Raw genomic sequence first — 17,140 nt, forward strand, 5'->3', positions numbered from 1 at the left:
TCTGCAATAACATATTTTGAATAGACAGGGGTCCAAGAGATGAAAAGATATAAAAATAAGCCTTTTTGAAAATTCATGATTTTTGGCCAAAAAAATGGGCTAACCCCTTGCCATTTTTGTCAAAAAGGTTCATTTTTTAACATTTCATGAAATGATCTGCAATAACAAATTTTGAATAGACAGGGGTCCAAGAGATGAAAAGATATGAAAATAAGCCTTTTTGAAAATTCATGATTTTTGGCCAAAAAGATGGGCTAACCCCTTGCCATTTTTGTCAAAAAGTGTCATTATTTCATATTTCATGAAATAATCTGCAATAACATATTTTGAATAGACAGAGGTCCAAGAGATGTAAAGATATGAAAATAAGCCTTTTTGAAAATTCATGAATTTTGGTCAAAAAGACGGGCTAACCCCTTGCCATTTTTGTCAAAAAGTGGCATATTTCAACATTTCTTGAAATGATTTCAATAACATATTTTGAATACACAAGGGTCCAAGAGATGTAAAGATATGAACAAAAACTTTTTTGAAAATTCATGAATTTTGGCCAAAAACATGGGCTAACCCCTTTCCAGTTTTGTCAAAAAGTGTCATTATTTCATATTTCATGAAATGATCTGCAATAACATATTTTGAATAGACAGGGGTCCAAAAGATGAAAAGATATGAAAATAAGCCTTTTTGAAAATTCATGATTTTTGGCAAAAAATATGGGCTAACCCCTTTTCATTTTTGTCAAAAAGTGTCATTTTTTTAACATTTCATGAAATGATCTGCAATAACATATTTTGAAAAGACAGGGGTCCAAGAGATGAAAAGATATGAAAATAAGCCTTTTTGAAAATTCATGATTTTTGGCCAAAAAGATGGGCTAACCCCTTGCCATTTTTGTCAAAAAGTGTCATTTTTTAACATTTCATGAAATGATCTGCAATAACATATTTTGAATAGACAGAGGTCCGAGAAATAAAAAGATAGGATAATAAGCCTTTTTGAAAATTCATGAATTTTGGCCAAAAAGACGGACTAACCCCTTGCCATTTTTGTCAAAAAGAGGCATATTTCAACATTTCATGAAATGATTTGCAATAATATATTTTGAATACACAAGGGTCCAAGAGATGTAAAGATATGAAAATAAGCCTTTTTGAAAATTCATGAATTTTGGCCGAAAAGAGTGAACCCATTGTCATTTTTGTCAAAAAGTGTCATTATTTCATATTTCATGAAATGATCTGCAATAACATATTTTGAATAGACAGAGGTCCAAGAGATGAAAAAATATGAAAATAAGCTTTTTTGAAAATTCATGATTTTTGGCCAAAAAGATGGGCTAACCCTTTGCCATTTTTGTCGAAAAGTGTAATTTTTTATCAATTCATGAAATGATCTGCAATAACATATTTTGAATAAACAGGGGTCCAAGAGATGAAAAGATACGAAAATAAGCCTTTTTGAAAAATTCATGATTTTTGGCCAAAAAGATGGGCTAACCCCTTGCCATTTTTGTCAAAAAGGTTCATTTTTTAACATTTCATGAAATGATCTGCAATAATATATTTTGAATACACAAGGGTCCAAGAGATGTAAAGATATGAAAATAAGCCTTTTTGAAAATTCATGAATTTTGGCCGAAAAGAGTGAACCCTTGTCATTTTTGTCAAAAAGTGTCATTATTTCATATTTCATGAAATGATCTGCAATAACATATTTTGAATAGACAGAGGTCCAAGAGATGAAAAAATATGAAAATAAGCTTTTTTGAAAATTCATGATTTTTGGCCAAAAAGATGGGCTAACCCTTTGCCATTTTTGTCGAAAAGTGTAATTTTTTATCAATTCATGAAATGATCTGCAATAACATATTTTGAATAAACAGGGGTCCAAGAGATGAAAAGATACGAAAATAAGCCTTTTTGAAAATTCATGATTTTTGGCCAAAAAGATGGGCTAACCCCTTGCCATTTTTGTCAAAAAGGTTCATTTTTTAACATTTCATGAAATGATCTGCAATAACAAATTTTGAATAGACAGGGGTCCAAGAGATGAAAAGATATGAAAATAAGCCTTTTTGAAAATTCATGATTTTTGGCCAAAAAGATGGGCCAACCCCTTGCCATTTTTGTCAAAAAGTGTCATTATTTCATATTTCATGAAATGATCTGCAATAACATATTTTGAATAGACAGTGGTCCAAGAGATGAAAAGATATGAAAACAAGCCTTTTTGAAAATTCATGAATTTTGGTCAAAAAGACGGGCTAACCCCTTGCCATTTTTGTCAAAAAGTGGCATATTTCAACATTTCATGAAATGATTTGCAATAACATATTTTGAATACACAAGGGTCCAAGAGATGTAAAGATATGAACAAAAACTTTTTTGAAAATTCATGAATTTTGGCCAAAAACATGGGCTAACCCCTTGCCAGTTTTGTCAAAAAGTGTCATTATTTCATATTTCATGAAATGATCTGCAATAACATATTTTGAATAGACAGGGGTCCAAAAGATGAAAAGATAGGATAATAAGCCTTTTTGAAAATTCATGAATTTTGGCCAAAAAGACGGACTAACCCCTTGCCATTTTTGTCAAAAAAAGGCATATTTCAACATTTCATGAAATGATTTGCAATAATATATTTTGAATACACAAGGGTCCAAGAGATGTAAAGATATGAAAATAAGCCTTTTTGAAAATTCATGAATTTTGGCCGAAAACATGGGCTAACCCCTTGCCAGTTTTGTCAAAAAGTGTCATTATTTCATATTTCATGAAATGATCTGCAATAACATATTTTGAAAAGACAGGGGTCCAAGAGATGAAAAGATATGAAAATAAGCCTTTTTGAAAATTCATGATTTTTGGCCAAAAAGAGTGAACCCATTGTCATTTTTGTCAAAAAGTGTCATTATTTCATATTTCATGAAATGATCTGCAATAACATATTTTGAATAGACAGAGGTCCAAGAGATGAAAAAATATGAAAATAAGCCTTTTTGAAAATTCATGATTTTTGGCCAAAAAGATGGGCTAACCCCTTGCCATTTTTGTCAAAAAGGTTCATTTTTTAACATTTCATGAAATGATCTGCAATAACAAATTTTGAATAGACAGGGGTCCAAGAGATGAAAAGATATGAAAATAAGCCTTTTTGAAAATTCATGATTTTTGGCCAAAAAGATGGGCCAACCCCTTGCCATTTTTGTCAAAAAGTGTCATTATTTCATATTTCATGAAATGATCTGCAATAACATATTTTGAATAGACAGTGGTCCAAGAGATGAAAAGATATGAAAACAAGCCTTTTTGAAAATTCATGAATTTTGGTCAAAAAGACGGGCTAACCCCTTGCCATTTTTGTCAAAAAGTGGCATATTTCAACATTTCATGAAATGATTTGCAATAACATATTTTGAATACACAAGGGTCCAAGAGATGTAAAGATATGAACAAATTTTTTTTTGAAAATTCATGAATTTTGGCCAAAAACATGGGCTAACCCCTTTCCAGTTTTGTCAAAAAGTGTCATTATTTCATATTTCATGAAATGATCTGCAATAACATATTTTGAATAGACAGGGGTCCAAAAGATGAAAAGATAGGATAATAAGCCTTTTTGAAAATTCATGAATTTTGGCCAAAAAGACGGACTAACCCCTTGCCATTTTGTCAAAAAGAGGCATATTTCAACATTTCATGAAATGATTTGCAATAATATATTTTGAATACACAAGGGTCCAAGAGATGTAAAGATATGAAAATAAGCCTTTTTGAAAATTCATGAATTTTGGCCGAAAACATGGGCTAACCCCTTGCCAGTTTTGTCAAAAAGTGTAATTATTTCACATTTCATGAAATGATCTGCAATAACATATTTTGAAAAGACAGGGGTCCAAGAGATGAAAAGATATGAAAATAAGCCTTTTTGAAAATTCATGATTTTTGGCCAAAAAGATGGGCTTACCCCTTGCCATTTTTGTCAAAAAGTGTCATTTTTTCATATTTCATGAAATGATCTGCAATAACATATTTTGAATAGACGGGGGTCCAAGAGATGAAAAGATATGAAAATAAGCCTTTTTGAAAATTCGTGAATTTTGGCCAAAAAGATGGGCTAACCCCTTGCCATTTTTGTCAAAAAGTGTCATTTTTTAACATTTCATAAAATGATCTACAATAACATATTTTGAATAGACAGGGTCCAAGAGATGAAAAGATATAAAAATAAGCCTTTTTGAAAAATTCATGATTTTTGGCCAAAAAGATGGGCTAACCCCTTGCCATTTTTGTCAAAATCGTATATTATTCACATTTTATTGTGAAAGTATACTTTTGAAAGTCAGGTAAACTAAATGAAAATAATTAAACAAATTATAAATGGTCCTTTAGGTTATGCGTATCTCTTTTAATGTGAAAATATTCCAACACAACAATTTAATAATGTAGTGTTGGTCTCTGATCTTTCATGACCCCTTGTAAATTTGGAATAAGGTCTTGATTATTCAGGAAAGTTCCGGTAACCGAGAAATGCAAAGACCCAGTGGAAGAATGCAAGCCGGTGGTTTTGAGCTGATGTGACACACACAAATGGTTAAAGAGGTAGATGGTGTGATTTAACAAAATCCAATTAGAAAAACATCTTATATCTATAAACCCATAACATTTAACAAAATAAAAATTGATACAAAAATACAATATTTATCCAAAAAAGAGGAAGTAAATAGATAAACTAAACAAAGTTTTTATTTTGGCCAAAATTGCTTTCAGGTTTATTTTCTTTAATATGCAGTTAAAATCTGATTCAATTAAATAAAGGTTTTATTCAAACATGTCTCGCAGCCAGTTGCTGAATTGCACATATGTACATATATGGTGCTAAATTTAAAAAAAAATGCATCTACAAGTATTGCATGAAATATAACCATAATTCACATTTTAGCACACAAGAGCTTCAAATTGATTAAATCGAATCATACACTAATCATACCACAGAACATATGTATCATATCCCAAAAATGCATAGGGATCCAGCTTGTTTGCCTAAAATAAACTTAAAAAACGTAAATCCTATCAGTCAAAATTTTGTTACCAAAAATTGCATTTTGTAAAACAGTATAAAAATATTAAAAGAGGGGGGGGGGGGGTTAACTATTCAACAAGCAAGATAATGACCCACAATGAATGATGTAATATGCCTTACATAACTTGACCTGATTAGTAAGGACAATTTCAATTAAAAAAAAGATCAGATTCTAATGATAGTCATATGCAAAAATTTAAGAGTACACAAACAAAATGCATAACAAATGAAAACAAATATTAACCAATGAACAAGAGGAACTTATTCATATTCAATGCTTAAATGGCAACAGGTATAGTGCTTAAATTACCATTTCTCAGAGTAGGTTGCAAAGATAATTCATTAAGAATTTATATATCCTTCACCACAATGCTTTGAAGATCACAGTGGGACACATTTTGAAAGAATAATCACACACTTTCTTGACAGGAAATTGACAATCTTCTTGACAATTTTGAAATGAAATTGTGCTCAGCAGTCTCTCAGATCCAATCTTCTTGCTAGTTGTACATTTAGATTTTTAGTATAGCTCTCTTGATTGTGGGTCACTTTGAGGGCCTTTGAATCTGGAATTTTCTTTCTCTGACTGCGTTTTTTCAATGAAAAAGGACAAAAGAAAGAAAACAAAATTTATCCAAATGGAATCATAAAGTACTATTCTGATTGATATATTTGGGATATTGATAAAAATACAAGTATATATATATATATATAAGATAATCGAATGCAGGCTAAGCGACATAAATGATCAATTCCTGATGATCTTAAACAGTTGCAAAAGACTGTAGGTGGAACATTAAGGCTATTCTTTCCATGCCATATAGCACACAAGGGCATCCACAATCTATCTTTAACATAGTAATAGTATGTTTCACAGAGCGAACATTTTTTGCCAAGTTTAAAATTATGACTTTGTAAGACTTTGAAGATACCATAGGTCGAGGTTGTCACTGTCGCCATGTTTTTTAATCACAGCAGTACGCAGTCAAATTCTGGTCAAGTTTGACAAGATTACCAGGTAACCTGTCAGTTGCCGTACAATTATTCCTGATGGAAGTTTTATCCCACCACAGAAATACGATAGAATAAAAGCTTAATTCATGGCTGTAAAGCTCCATTTACAGCTGGACTCCTAAACTTCTGTATTCACTCTCTTCCAACTGTTCATCACATTCGATTTCAAGCTGACCTGGAATCGGAGACGATCGAAGGAAATAAATTTAACTTATATGGCAACTCCACCAGATGTGAAGGACCACAAAATGAAGAGGAGAACTGCGAAGCTAGGCCAAGCTAACCCGGATTTCCAAGGCCTAGCTTGCATTACTTGTTGGACAATGACAGGGATCCTGAGGTCAATGAGGCTTTTAAAGGTTTGGAAGTAACATTCAAAGAATTAGAGATAAGGCACAGGGCTTACTACCAAAAGTGGTGGTCGATATAGCAAAAGAGATGGGGTCGCCATACTGCGTACCTGCCTCGAAGGGAAGCCCTTTGACATGATTAGAGGGGTAGGCACCAATTACGATGCTGCTTGGGCATATCTGAACTGTGTTTTCGGGACCGGTGATTCATAGCAGATATGCCATAATCCATGATGTGAACTAGTTTAGGGATTTGTAAAACCAATCGCTTTAAAGGTAAAGACCAGTTATGGTCATGCGATTGCATTGTGAAAGAAACGTTGTGGAATCGATCAGAAAAGGTTGATCATCTAGCATCTAGCATCTGCAAGGTTCTGGAATCATCAAAATGATAAGAAATTTGGCCAATTCTTCGTAAAGTTACAAGCACTATACACAGAAAGATGTATATGGGACTACCCTATATCTCTCACAGACCATGAGAGAAACAAGTTTACCAAATATATGAATTAGTAGGCGGTTTCCCGGCAAATTTTTTATCATCATGTATTAGTCAAAACATATTCTTTCACATGATTGGTAATGAGAGCTTCCATTTCATTTTTTTGAAATTGGGGCGTTTCCAATACTGTTCTTTACCTTTAATAATAGCTCTATTCCCTATTTTGTTCGCATCTTAAATGATTATTATTTTAAAAAGTAAACATAATGCATTTTGTATATTTATGTTAAATGATGATGTCTATTATGCGTATGAATGTATCTAGTATATTTATCCTTTTATATGTCATTAATTTTATTTTATGTTTACATGTACAATGCTGTATTTTAACCACTATACCTTGTAAATGACCTGCAATTCAGCTTCGGCTGCCAGAATGTCATGTGAATAAAACCCTTATTGAATTGAATTGAATTGAATTGATGGATGGAGACGACTCCAGATTTTTCCATCTAGTGCATCTATTGAGGTGAAGCTTAAACACACAAAAAGAAGTTGGCTGTCCACAAGACATCAAAACGGCCAAACGTTGGCTCTGATAGAGCACAGGTTGACCCTTGAAGACCGGAAGGTGTGGTTCCACCATTTAGATACGGCCGACCAGGATGTCAGTTTGCAGCACTTCCTGGACTGGATGGAGACAGAGATGAAGACACGTATGCAGGCCACTGCACTGCATAGAAGTGCAAGTACTGGCAGCAGACAGAAGAACACCATTCACCATCTATTAGTGCTGACGACAATAAACAGAGTAGTGAGAGTAACCAATTTACCCAATACAAATGCTGTATCTGTGAATCCTCTGATCATTGGATTAATCATTGCAAGCAGGTCCTCTCCAAGAGTCAAACAGAGACATTTCAGTTGATGAGAGTCAATCATGCTTGTTTCAGTTGTCTCAAGAAGGCAGGCAGAGAGCGCAACATGGGAACCTGCAAGAGAAGGAAGAGGTGCTCTAAACAGTTAAACAGGGAGCCATCCTCTGCTGCACAGGGAAGTCCAAACCAGAAGATAGTAGCCAGTGTAGCTGGAAAGTTTGCCCTACTGCCAGCGGTTACGGTGAAAGTTCTTGGTCCAAATCAGAAGAGCTCAACAGCCAACTGTCTACTAGATTCAGGAGCTCAGATAAGTCTTGTGAAGCAGTTGATGGCAGAAGTTGGGAAACCAATCACAATCAACATCACTAAACTTGAGGGCCATGTTGAAAAAGTGCAGAAAAAACTGTATCGGATGAGACCACCATCCCTTGAAGGCAAGCAGGCTTACAGAGTGTCAGTACTTGGGTTGGATTGCATCAACAATAATGTATCAGAAGTTCAGGTAGATGAACTTGCAAGGACATTCCACCTGAAAAAGGATCTTCTACACCATGGTTTTGGATCCATCAATGTTTTAGTAAGAATCGACCACGCTAAGCCCCATAAAAGAGAAACAAGAGAGAAAGGGAATTTGTCGGCAAGGCATTCTCCTTTAGGATGGGTAGTTTGTGGAGCTACCTCAGAACAACAGACCACGAAGAGTACAGTACTGAATGTTAAGCTTGCCAACCTGGTGGACTTGAAAAATTTCTGGACGACAAAATCAATGGGAGTTTGTCACGATCCAGAGCAGTGCCAACTTAATGGTCTCAGCAAGCAAGAAGCAGAGGAGTGTAAGCTGATCAGTGATTCCTGCCAGAAGGTGGGGAATCAGTAGCTTAATGTACCCTATCCCTGGCAGAAAGGTCCAAACTTGCTTCCAGGCAACAGGCTCCAAGCGGAAAGAATGTTGTATGCAACAGAAACAGAAAAGAAATTGGCATAGAATCCACAACATGCAGAAGCATATAATCATCATATTTATATATTCCATTGTTTAAATACCATACTTCACGTAGATCAGTAAAATATTCTGGAGTGATTACTTGGAATGCAATACCTACCGATATAAAAAATGTGCCCATCTCTTGCCTTATTCAAACAAAAAACATACATCATCTAATGAAGGAATGTCTATCTTTATTATGTTTAATTAGCCTGTACACACTTGTTTATGTAATGTAATATCCACTCTTTCTTTTCTCTTTACTTTGTATAATTATCTGCGGCCATTGGAGCCCAGCCTTTGGAAGGCTAATGGCCTCTGCTGGCTCCTCAATATTCTTTGTATTGTTTATATATTTTCTTATGTATAATGTATTGTTGAATGAAATTTTTACAAGAATTGGAAATAAAATGAATGAATTATTAAATGAGATAAAGGAGATGGCGTGGATGAATTTTGCCAGGAGCTTTCTGATAAAGAATCTGAGTCATACACTGGCCCTGTGTACTACATATCTCATCATGCCATCGTAAGACCCGAGAAGAAAAGCTCGCCCTTCCGAATCGTGTTCAACAGCTTGTTCAGGTGTTGTTGAGATTAAGAGAACATGATGGGGCTCTGTGCGCAGACATATCCAAGATGTATCACAGAGTAATAATACCAGAGAGGGGGTAACTTTTTCATCGCTTCCTCTGGAATAATCTGAGTCAAAAACAGAATCGTGAGGTAATTGTGATGAAAGTCGTCACATTTGGTGATAAACCGGCCCCAACCATGGCACAGATGGCTTCGGGGAAGACAACAGAGGGGGCAAGGAAGTATTCACGAGCAGCGTCAGCCCTAAACCACAGAATATATAAGACAAGATAATATTTGTATTTCTGTACCAAAGACGTCTGAGGCTGAGGAGCTTAGCAGTGATGTCAACACTATCCTGGTTGATGGAGGCTTCCATGTGAAAGAATGGAGATCTAACAAACCTTTGTCACGACATGAGGCAGAGAAAAGATGTCCCAAACTGCTGAAAACATTCAGTGATGAAAAGGTCCTCAGGGTTGTATGGGGGAGATGATTCAGATGTCTGAATGAGAATATAACCCATGCCAATAGAATAACAATTAAAGATAAGGATTCTGAGTCAATTAGCTCTCATATTTGACCCTATTGGATGAGCAGCAGCTTTCGTAGTACAATTTAAGATACATGTAGGACTGCAAAAGCTGTGGGAGGAAGGACTTGACTGGGATGCTGAGCTGTCAGAAAACGGTCAATCTAAATGGAAACAGTTCTTCAAAGAGATGAAGAAAATTAACAATGTAAAAATGGAGAGATGTCAGACACCTAACAATGTGAATTTGGAGAGTTGTCTGACACCTAGCGATGCAGTCGGTAAGCCAAACCTACGCATCTTTGTGATGCATCAGTGATTGCATTTGGAGCATGTGCTTACCTTAGATGGGGAACAGATGAAGGAAAGTAAGAAGTGACATTCAAAATCACGAGTGGTTTCGTTGAAGCAGTTAACTGTTCCAAGTCTTATATAGCTCTTACATGTATATATCCAGGACCAGACGCTAAAGTTTGCAATGTGAAGGTGTAATGCCAACTTCAGGATACCGCCATCCGATTACGAAGATCGATCGCGATCTTTTACCTGGCTAAAGGTTACAAAGATTATAGCGAGAGTTAACATAATGTTTATGTATTCATGTGGAAAATTCCCTGAATGGGTGGGAAGGATGTTTTGCTGAGCGAGATTTTTGTCCTAGTCATAGGCCACATGTCACTGTTGTCATGTTTTTCAGTCATAGCAGTACACAGTCAAATTCTTGTTAGCTTTGACAAGATTACCAGCTGACCAGTCAGTTACTGTACCAGTACCGGTATTCCTGATGAATTTTTGTCCCGCCACAGAGATCGAATATAAGCTTCGCTGTTTTATATCTCCATGGACTACTAATCTACATGTATCCCCTCTCTGTAACTATTCAGTATACACAAGAAAATGAACAATTTAGGAAAGGCACTAGGACTGAAGAGTTGATACAAAAGCATGTAATTGGTTGGTGTGATCATGACGGGTAGTTTAAGCTTCTACCAACCTTAAAATTTAGTAATCTAATAATTTTCCGCTTTTATTTAGCGCCCAATACATCGATACAACGATGTGTCTAAGCACTGTACAGATATAATATGCACTGAACCTTTCATCTCACAAATTTGGATTTGGGATACAAGTTTGCACGCCCGGTAGCACTAGAGATTTAAATTGAAGAGCGTAAATGTTTGAGCAAAATCAATATACTAAATGCATACTATTTTGCATACTACGTTATGTCTTTTTTTACTTCTGAAGATCAAAACCATATTGCCAGCACCATTTTGAAAAGAATTAGGATTTCATGTACGTGGTATTTTCCCTTGCAATTTTTTTTATACATGAATTTGTTCAATTCATATTCCTCAGAACATTATCATGCATTTGCACGTATATTATCATGATTGTGTAAATTTGAAACTGTCCCCATGGTTTCATGTTTATATATTTCTCAATCTATAAAATATTTCTTGGAAATTAATCCTGGAATGTAATATTTAAAAAAAATATATATTTGTTTACAAAAATAGAGAACTAGCTCTAGCTGACACTTTGTGCTCGATCTTCACAACTGCCATAAAATTCATGACATTTGGATCCTTTTCTCATTCACTCTGTATTTTTAATTAATTGTTTAACTTTTCTTTTACTGGTACACTGCAATCCTTGCCTGTCCAACCTCTGAAACATCTACAGGTGCAGACATTCCCCCCTCTATCCCCCTCCTCAGTACCCTTTCTCCTTGCTCCTGCAGGCAACCTTCTTGTTCCCCCGCATTTCAATATATCCCCGACGCAACGCCCCTTTCCACTACATATCCTCTTGCTGCAAGACTCCGCCCCTTCCTGCGACATCCTCACTGTCGGACCTAAGGCACTCTTGATATAGCTCTGTAAATGCGAACAAGCCTCAGCACTCTTGTCATCAAAATTGTCCCCCCAAAATATGACACCATCGACTCCCAACTCGGCAGACTGGAGAATGGTGTCGTTCAAGTTTTCCTGAAAAGGAGTAGCAAAGGACATAAAATGTTGAGCTGAAAAAATCATGAAGTGTAGTGTGATCTTACTTGTGATCTATGTTGTTGGTGATGGTGATGGTGGTTATTTTACTTGACTGCTAAGAAAGCATAAATGCTTGTAAGTAAGCAACCAGACAGCCAACGGCTTTAGGTCCTCTCCGAGGGACCTGCTAATGAGGATTAATGCCTTACCAAAGGGCACTAGCGCATCCACTTGGTCTCGAACCCAGGTCACCAGTATACAAGACCACTGCTCTACCGACTGAGCTATTGCACCTCCTACATGTGCGTACAAACTACCTAAGGTCAAATGTAAGTATGACCTTTCATGTTTGTTTGGTATTATGCATAAAGAATTACCCTCTAAATACTCCCATTGTCATAAACTTTGCAATGCATGTCCCCGTTTTCTTCTCAGGAGGGCAAAACAAACAGAAATTGCAAAAAATGTTAGTACAGCATGTTCATTTTTTGGTAGGACTCCTGGGGGGTGTTTCACAAAGATCTTAAGTTAGACTTCAAAATTATGGAAAGCCGTTAGCATCTTTGAAAATATTTTGTAAAAGTACTTTTAAAAGGCATAAAATGGTGATTCAAATCATACATGTTTTCTATCATCAAGTAGATTTCATGTTCTTGATGTGGAATTTATTAAAAAGTCTAAAATACTTGAATTTTCGTTTTTGAATATACTTTATTTTAAGGCTACAAATGGCTCTCCATAATTGTTAAGTCCAACTTAGAGTTAAGTTCGACTTAGGATCTTAGTGAAACACACCCCTGATCCTTGGATTGAGAAATGGTTTTGAGCTAGGGTCAACAATCTGTATCAATTTTGTCTTAACAAAAATCATTTCCCTGCACACAAGTTAAAAGGGAAGTCCACTCTGATAATTGGTTGGCTTTAATGAAAGCTGAAAATGGGAAAAACAGAGTAGTGTAAGCTTGGGCAAACTGTGCAAAAATAAGAAAGTTATACAATTTTGTTAAGTTGTATTCAAGGAAATACATTTTGGCAATGCTATATATGACATGTCTTGTTATGAGGTATTCTCCCACTTGCTCTATACATGTACAGACAATTTCATAGATTTCCATTTTCTCAGTTGCTAATGAAGGAATACATTTTTTTCATATATTAGCTAGGGCTATGTAGAGGCATTTGAGTACAGTGTATATCTTTGGGGCATGTTTGTTTTCATTTTTTTATTTTTTTTTTAATTTTATTTTTACAAATGAGCGATGATCATGTACATGTAAGATACATTTACAGTGTATACAGAGCTGCTAACTTGTGCATAATTGATAACATTTTCAAAAATTCATAACTTTCCTCAAACTTAAACAAATCTTTTCCCCTCATTTTTTGGACACCTACTTTAGATCACGGTGGACTTCCCGTTTAAGAATGGAACTCTACTGATAACATACCAGACTATAGAAGAAACCTGTGTGGCTGTAGTTGAATCTGGTGTAGCTGAAGACAACTCCTTGAGGGTCACCGGATCTATCTCTCACTCTGAAGGCCTCCTCCAACTTGCTCTTGACATATGCTTTCTGATTGGTGTGTGTCGGTCTGAGATAGATGGAAGGATAGAGGGAACTGCTCTCGTTGAACAACCACATGACATCATTGTTAGTTGCCACTGCTGTAGCTGTGCAACTCATGTTAGCTGTTTCTTTGTTATTGAAGCAGTACGGGTACGCATAGTAGCCCCATGAAGCCTTCGGTCGCAGGGTCGTTCCCAGTTTCAGAGTGCTCTCCATAAACAGCTTGGCACCCTCGGTCCACTCCAGCTTTGCAACCAATTCAACCGTGGCATTGTCCCACTCAGGATGCATCTTTTTCACATGGGCAATGGACTCTTGTTGGTAGACAGCAAGCGTGTCAAAGTTATCATGCCACTGGGGACGCCAAGCCTCCCAGTCAATGACGCTGACACCATCAAAGTTTGGGTCTGGGATGGTGCTCATGATGTCTGCTGCAGATTTCTCTAGGTGCTGGGTGATGTTGGCTAGCTGTTGGAAGTTTTAAATAAATACTGAATTATTTAAAGGATTGTGAGGATTTGGATGCAATGATCAGTACTTTGTTAATGTCAGCATTTGGAGAATCGTTATCTATTAAAACAAGTTAAACATTTTATAATTAAATGGAATTCACCTCTTAAATATACCTGTCTAGTTTGCTTAGATTGCTTAAAAATTTCCTTTTTGTAACTCAATTTTTGACTTGCACTCAGTAGATAAAGATGGCGTGCTTGATCTTTTAATTGAAAACAAGCCTGAAAAAATCTTGGAATTTAGCAGGATTTGAACCTACCATCTACTGCTCGCCAGGCATCGACTCTACTCCCAGGCCATCTCTGGTCTATGGCACATTAACAATGCATTGGAAACAAATAACTCAGCTCCCCTGACTCAGAACTTTAGAGTGTAAAAAATCTAGATATGTCTATCATTTGCAGTATTCATGGATGAGAAGTACACATAAGTTAATTTTTCGTATATGATTCATATGTTCATCTTTTTTTAGCTTCGTAGCAGACATGTAGTTCATTATCACTTCAGTATAAATTGTTGCTTTGTTGTGCAGGTCAAAATCTATAGTCCTTGACTTGATTTACGATTTGTTTTTTGGCAGCGCCTGCGCGCCCTGCTTTGAAATTGTTATTTTTTGTCCTCTAGCAATTCTGGAATTTCTGTTGCATATGCCCAGGACCTCGCTTGTCAACAGAGTTTGTCCTTGTCATACTTTATGACAGGGGTATAATCTCATTTGTGTGGGACCCCATGCAAACTGACCACAAGTGTAGGTTGGACTTTGCTTTAAATAAGCCCAGGGTCTTCCTTGTCAAGAGAGTCTGTCCTTGTGTTATGTAACAGCAAGGACAGACACTCAGTCACGTGCAACCCCCGACTGACCCAAAGCAGAGGCCAGACTGTGTCCTCAGTTTGAGGACAGATTCTGCCCTTATCTGGAGGTCGGGTTGTATCCTTGCTGATAGCTCCCTATATAAAGCCAAAAAGATAAAAATTGACAGACTTCATCTCAAATCTTTAATTTGCTGCCGCTTTCCAAATTTGCTAGCGTTCTGATAATACACTGTACATGTACTGTAGTGTAGGTAGTGCCAAGTTTAGAGAACACAATTTCTCAACTTTAATACTGAACTTTCCATCATAGTTATAAAAGAGTTAACAAATAGAACTGAAATTCATCTACTCCCATCTCTTCTTTCACCTATGATTTGTGTACATGTAAGGGTGAGAGAGAGAGAGACTGAGTGAGAAGAGAAAAAGAGTAGCAGGATCTATGTTTAAAATGTTTAATCATAATCGAGGCAAGCTAAACTGGTACAGCCAAGCTGACTGCTGAAAATGCACTGCCCCAAAATACATGTACCTTGGCTGTCCAAGGAATCCTTACAAAATACATTGATTTTCAAAATCATGAAATTGTATTAATTCTGCTTCATCATCTCATTTTGTATTGATTACAAAAAGGTGCTTTTTTACAATACTTAAAAAATAAAACTAAGTTAAATATCAATGATTGCTACAAACAATTGAAGCGTGTTTAGCGTTTGACCCCAACCCAATGTACGCAACAACCAGATGCTGGTGATTGTACGTCACGCACAGATGCAGATGCAATCATGACAATTTATATACGATTTGTAAATTTATACAAATAATTAATAGTAGAGTCTAATTGACAAGAAAATATGGAATAGAGTTGTAATTAACTCCTCCAGATTGTCAAAAAATTAAAATTATACTAGTTTAACACCACAACACAGTCCGCTAATTTGATAAGTCATATGCATGATGTACAAGTCTTGCACAACATAGTCTACTGTAAGACAGATGTTTTGTTGATCTTCAAATGCGTCGATTTTGACATTCGAAAACAAATATTATTACTAATACTAATTAAAAGTTACTTTTCAAGTTTTGTCAAATTTGTAACGTACAGTGTTTTTGTTAAGGCCTACCAACGTACCTGTGGCAATCCTCCATTGATGGGAATGGGTGTACTTTTAGTACTTTTACTGCCAGCTGCGTATTCGTAACGAGGATACAGTCCAAGCTCGTTTGAATAGAACAGGTTGATCACATTGCCACCAGTACCTTGGTGATTACTGTTAAATTCAATCCCGAAATCCGACAGCGGCAACTCTATGCCAAAACGTTCCTTGCAGGAGTTTGGAAGGTCCCAAATTGCTCGGAAAATTCTATCGGTGTTTGCGCCGTTACTACCCCGGAGCTTAGGTGGCGGACGATGGTTATTAACCGTATCAGGAGCTGCGGCTGGTTCATGTTCCACGTTTTCTCCTGCGAAGTTGGTTGTTTTCATCAAATTGACATAGAATTTCGAATGAGCAAATGTCTCAATTGACGCACAACATAGGATGGTCAGGAAAGTAACGTAATGACTTCGGAAATTTATCAAATTCATAACGACAGCTATTACTAGTCGCTGCTGAATCACCAAGGCCAAGAAGAGTTGTGAATACTAGTTTCTTAGCTCAATGCATGCACTGCATGCATGCACTGCAACAAAACAAACCAAAATGGCCACGCCCCCAAGCTTAGTCTTTCATTCAGAGAAATTTTTGATTCCTTTTCTTTCTGGCTCAGGTTTCCTCTAAGACTTACTTATAAGCTTCATGAAATATGAGCCTAACACAGAGACGGCCCTCCGGGAGGGGAAGGAGGGGGGGGGGAGGGCAGGGTGAAAGGGGGTCACAGTGCCCCCACTATTTCAAGTTCCCCAATTAATTGCGCCCATTTAACTTTGTAAGAAGTGCCCCTTTTACTTTGACAAGTGCCCCTTTTCCTTTGTAAGAAGTGACCCTTCCCTTTTTTACTTGAATAAGCGCAACTTATGTTTCCACATGTGCCCCCTTTTTCCTTACTAATAAGTGCCCCCTTTCCAAATGATAAGTGCCACCATTAAAAAAAAAGTGCCCCTTCCCCTTCTGAGTCTCATAAATGCCCCAATTCATCTCTTTTAAATGACCCTTTTCATGCACATTTTCCTTCACTGTAAGTGCCCCTTTTTCATTCTCATATCTGGTCATTGCCCAATAATCAAGTGCAATATATTTTCTATAAAAAAAAAGTAATTCAGGCATAAAGACTTCTCTACTATTAGCTCCTTTAAGAGGTAAAATCATAATAAAAATATGAAACGCTACCCATTCAACCAAGACAAACTTAATTTATTAGCATAGATTATCATGCCTGATTTCACCGACTCC

General features: G+C 36.3%; 1 protein-coding gene across 1 annotated transcript; it reads right to left on the bottom strand.

Annotated features, from left to right (window-relative positions):
* Positions 1-9,118: 9,118 nt before the first annotated feature.
* Positions 9,119-16,392, bottom strand: LOC584769 (hyaluronidase 1). The gene is made up of 3 exons (XM_011669039.2): positions 15,880-16,392; positions 13,305-13,892; positions 9,119-11,853 (listed from the first exon to the last, which is right to left on the bottom strand). The coding sequence occupies exons 1-3, from the start codon at positions 16,333-16,335 to the stop codon at positions 11,479-11,481; spliced, it is 1,419 nt and encodes a 472-aa protein (XP_011667341.2). The 5' UTR covers positions 16,336-16,392; the 3' UTR covers positions 9,119-11,478.
* Positions 16,393-17,140: the final 748 nt, after the last annotated feature.

The sequence above is a fragment of the Strongylocentrotus purpuratus genome, unplaced genomic scaffold (genome assembly GCF_000002235.5).
Source record: "Strongylocentrotus purpuratus isolate Spur 01 unplaced genomic scaffold, Spur_5.0 spur5_scaffold_21, whole genome shotgun sequence".
Taxonomy (NCBI): Eukaryota; Metazoa; Echinodermata; class Echinoidea; order Camarodonta; family Strongylocentrotidae; genus Strongylocentrotus; species Strongylocentrotus purpuratus.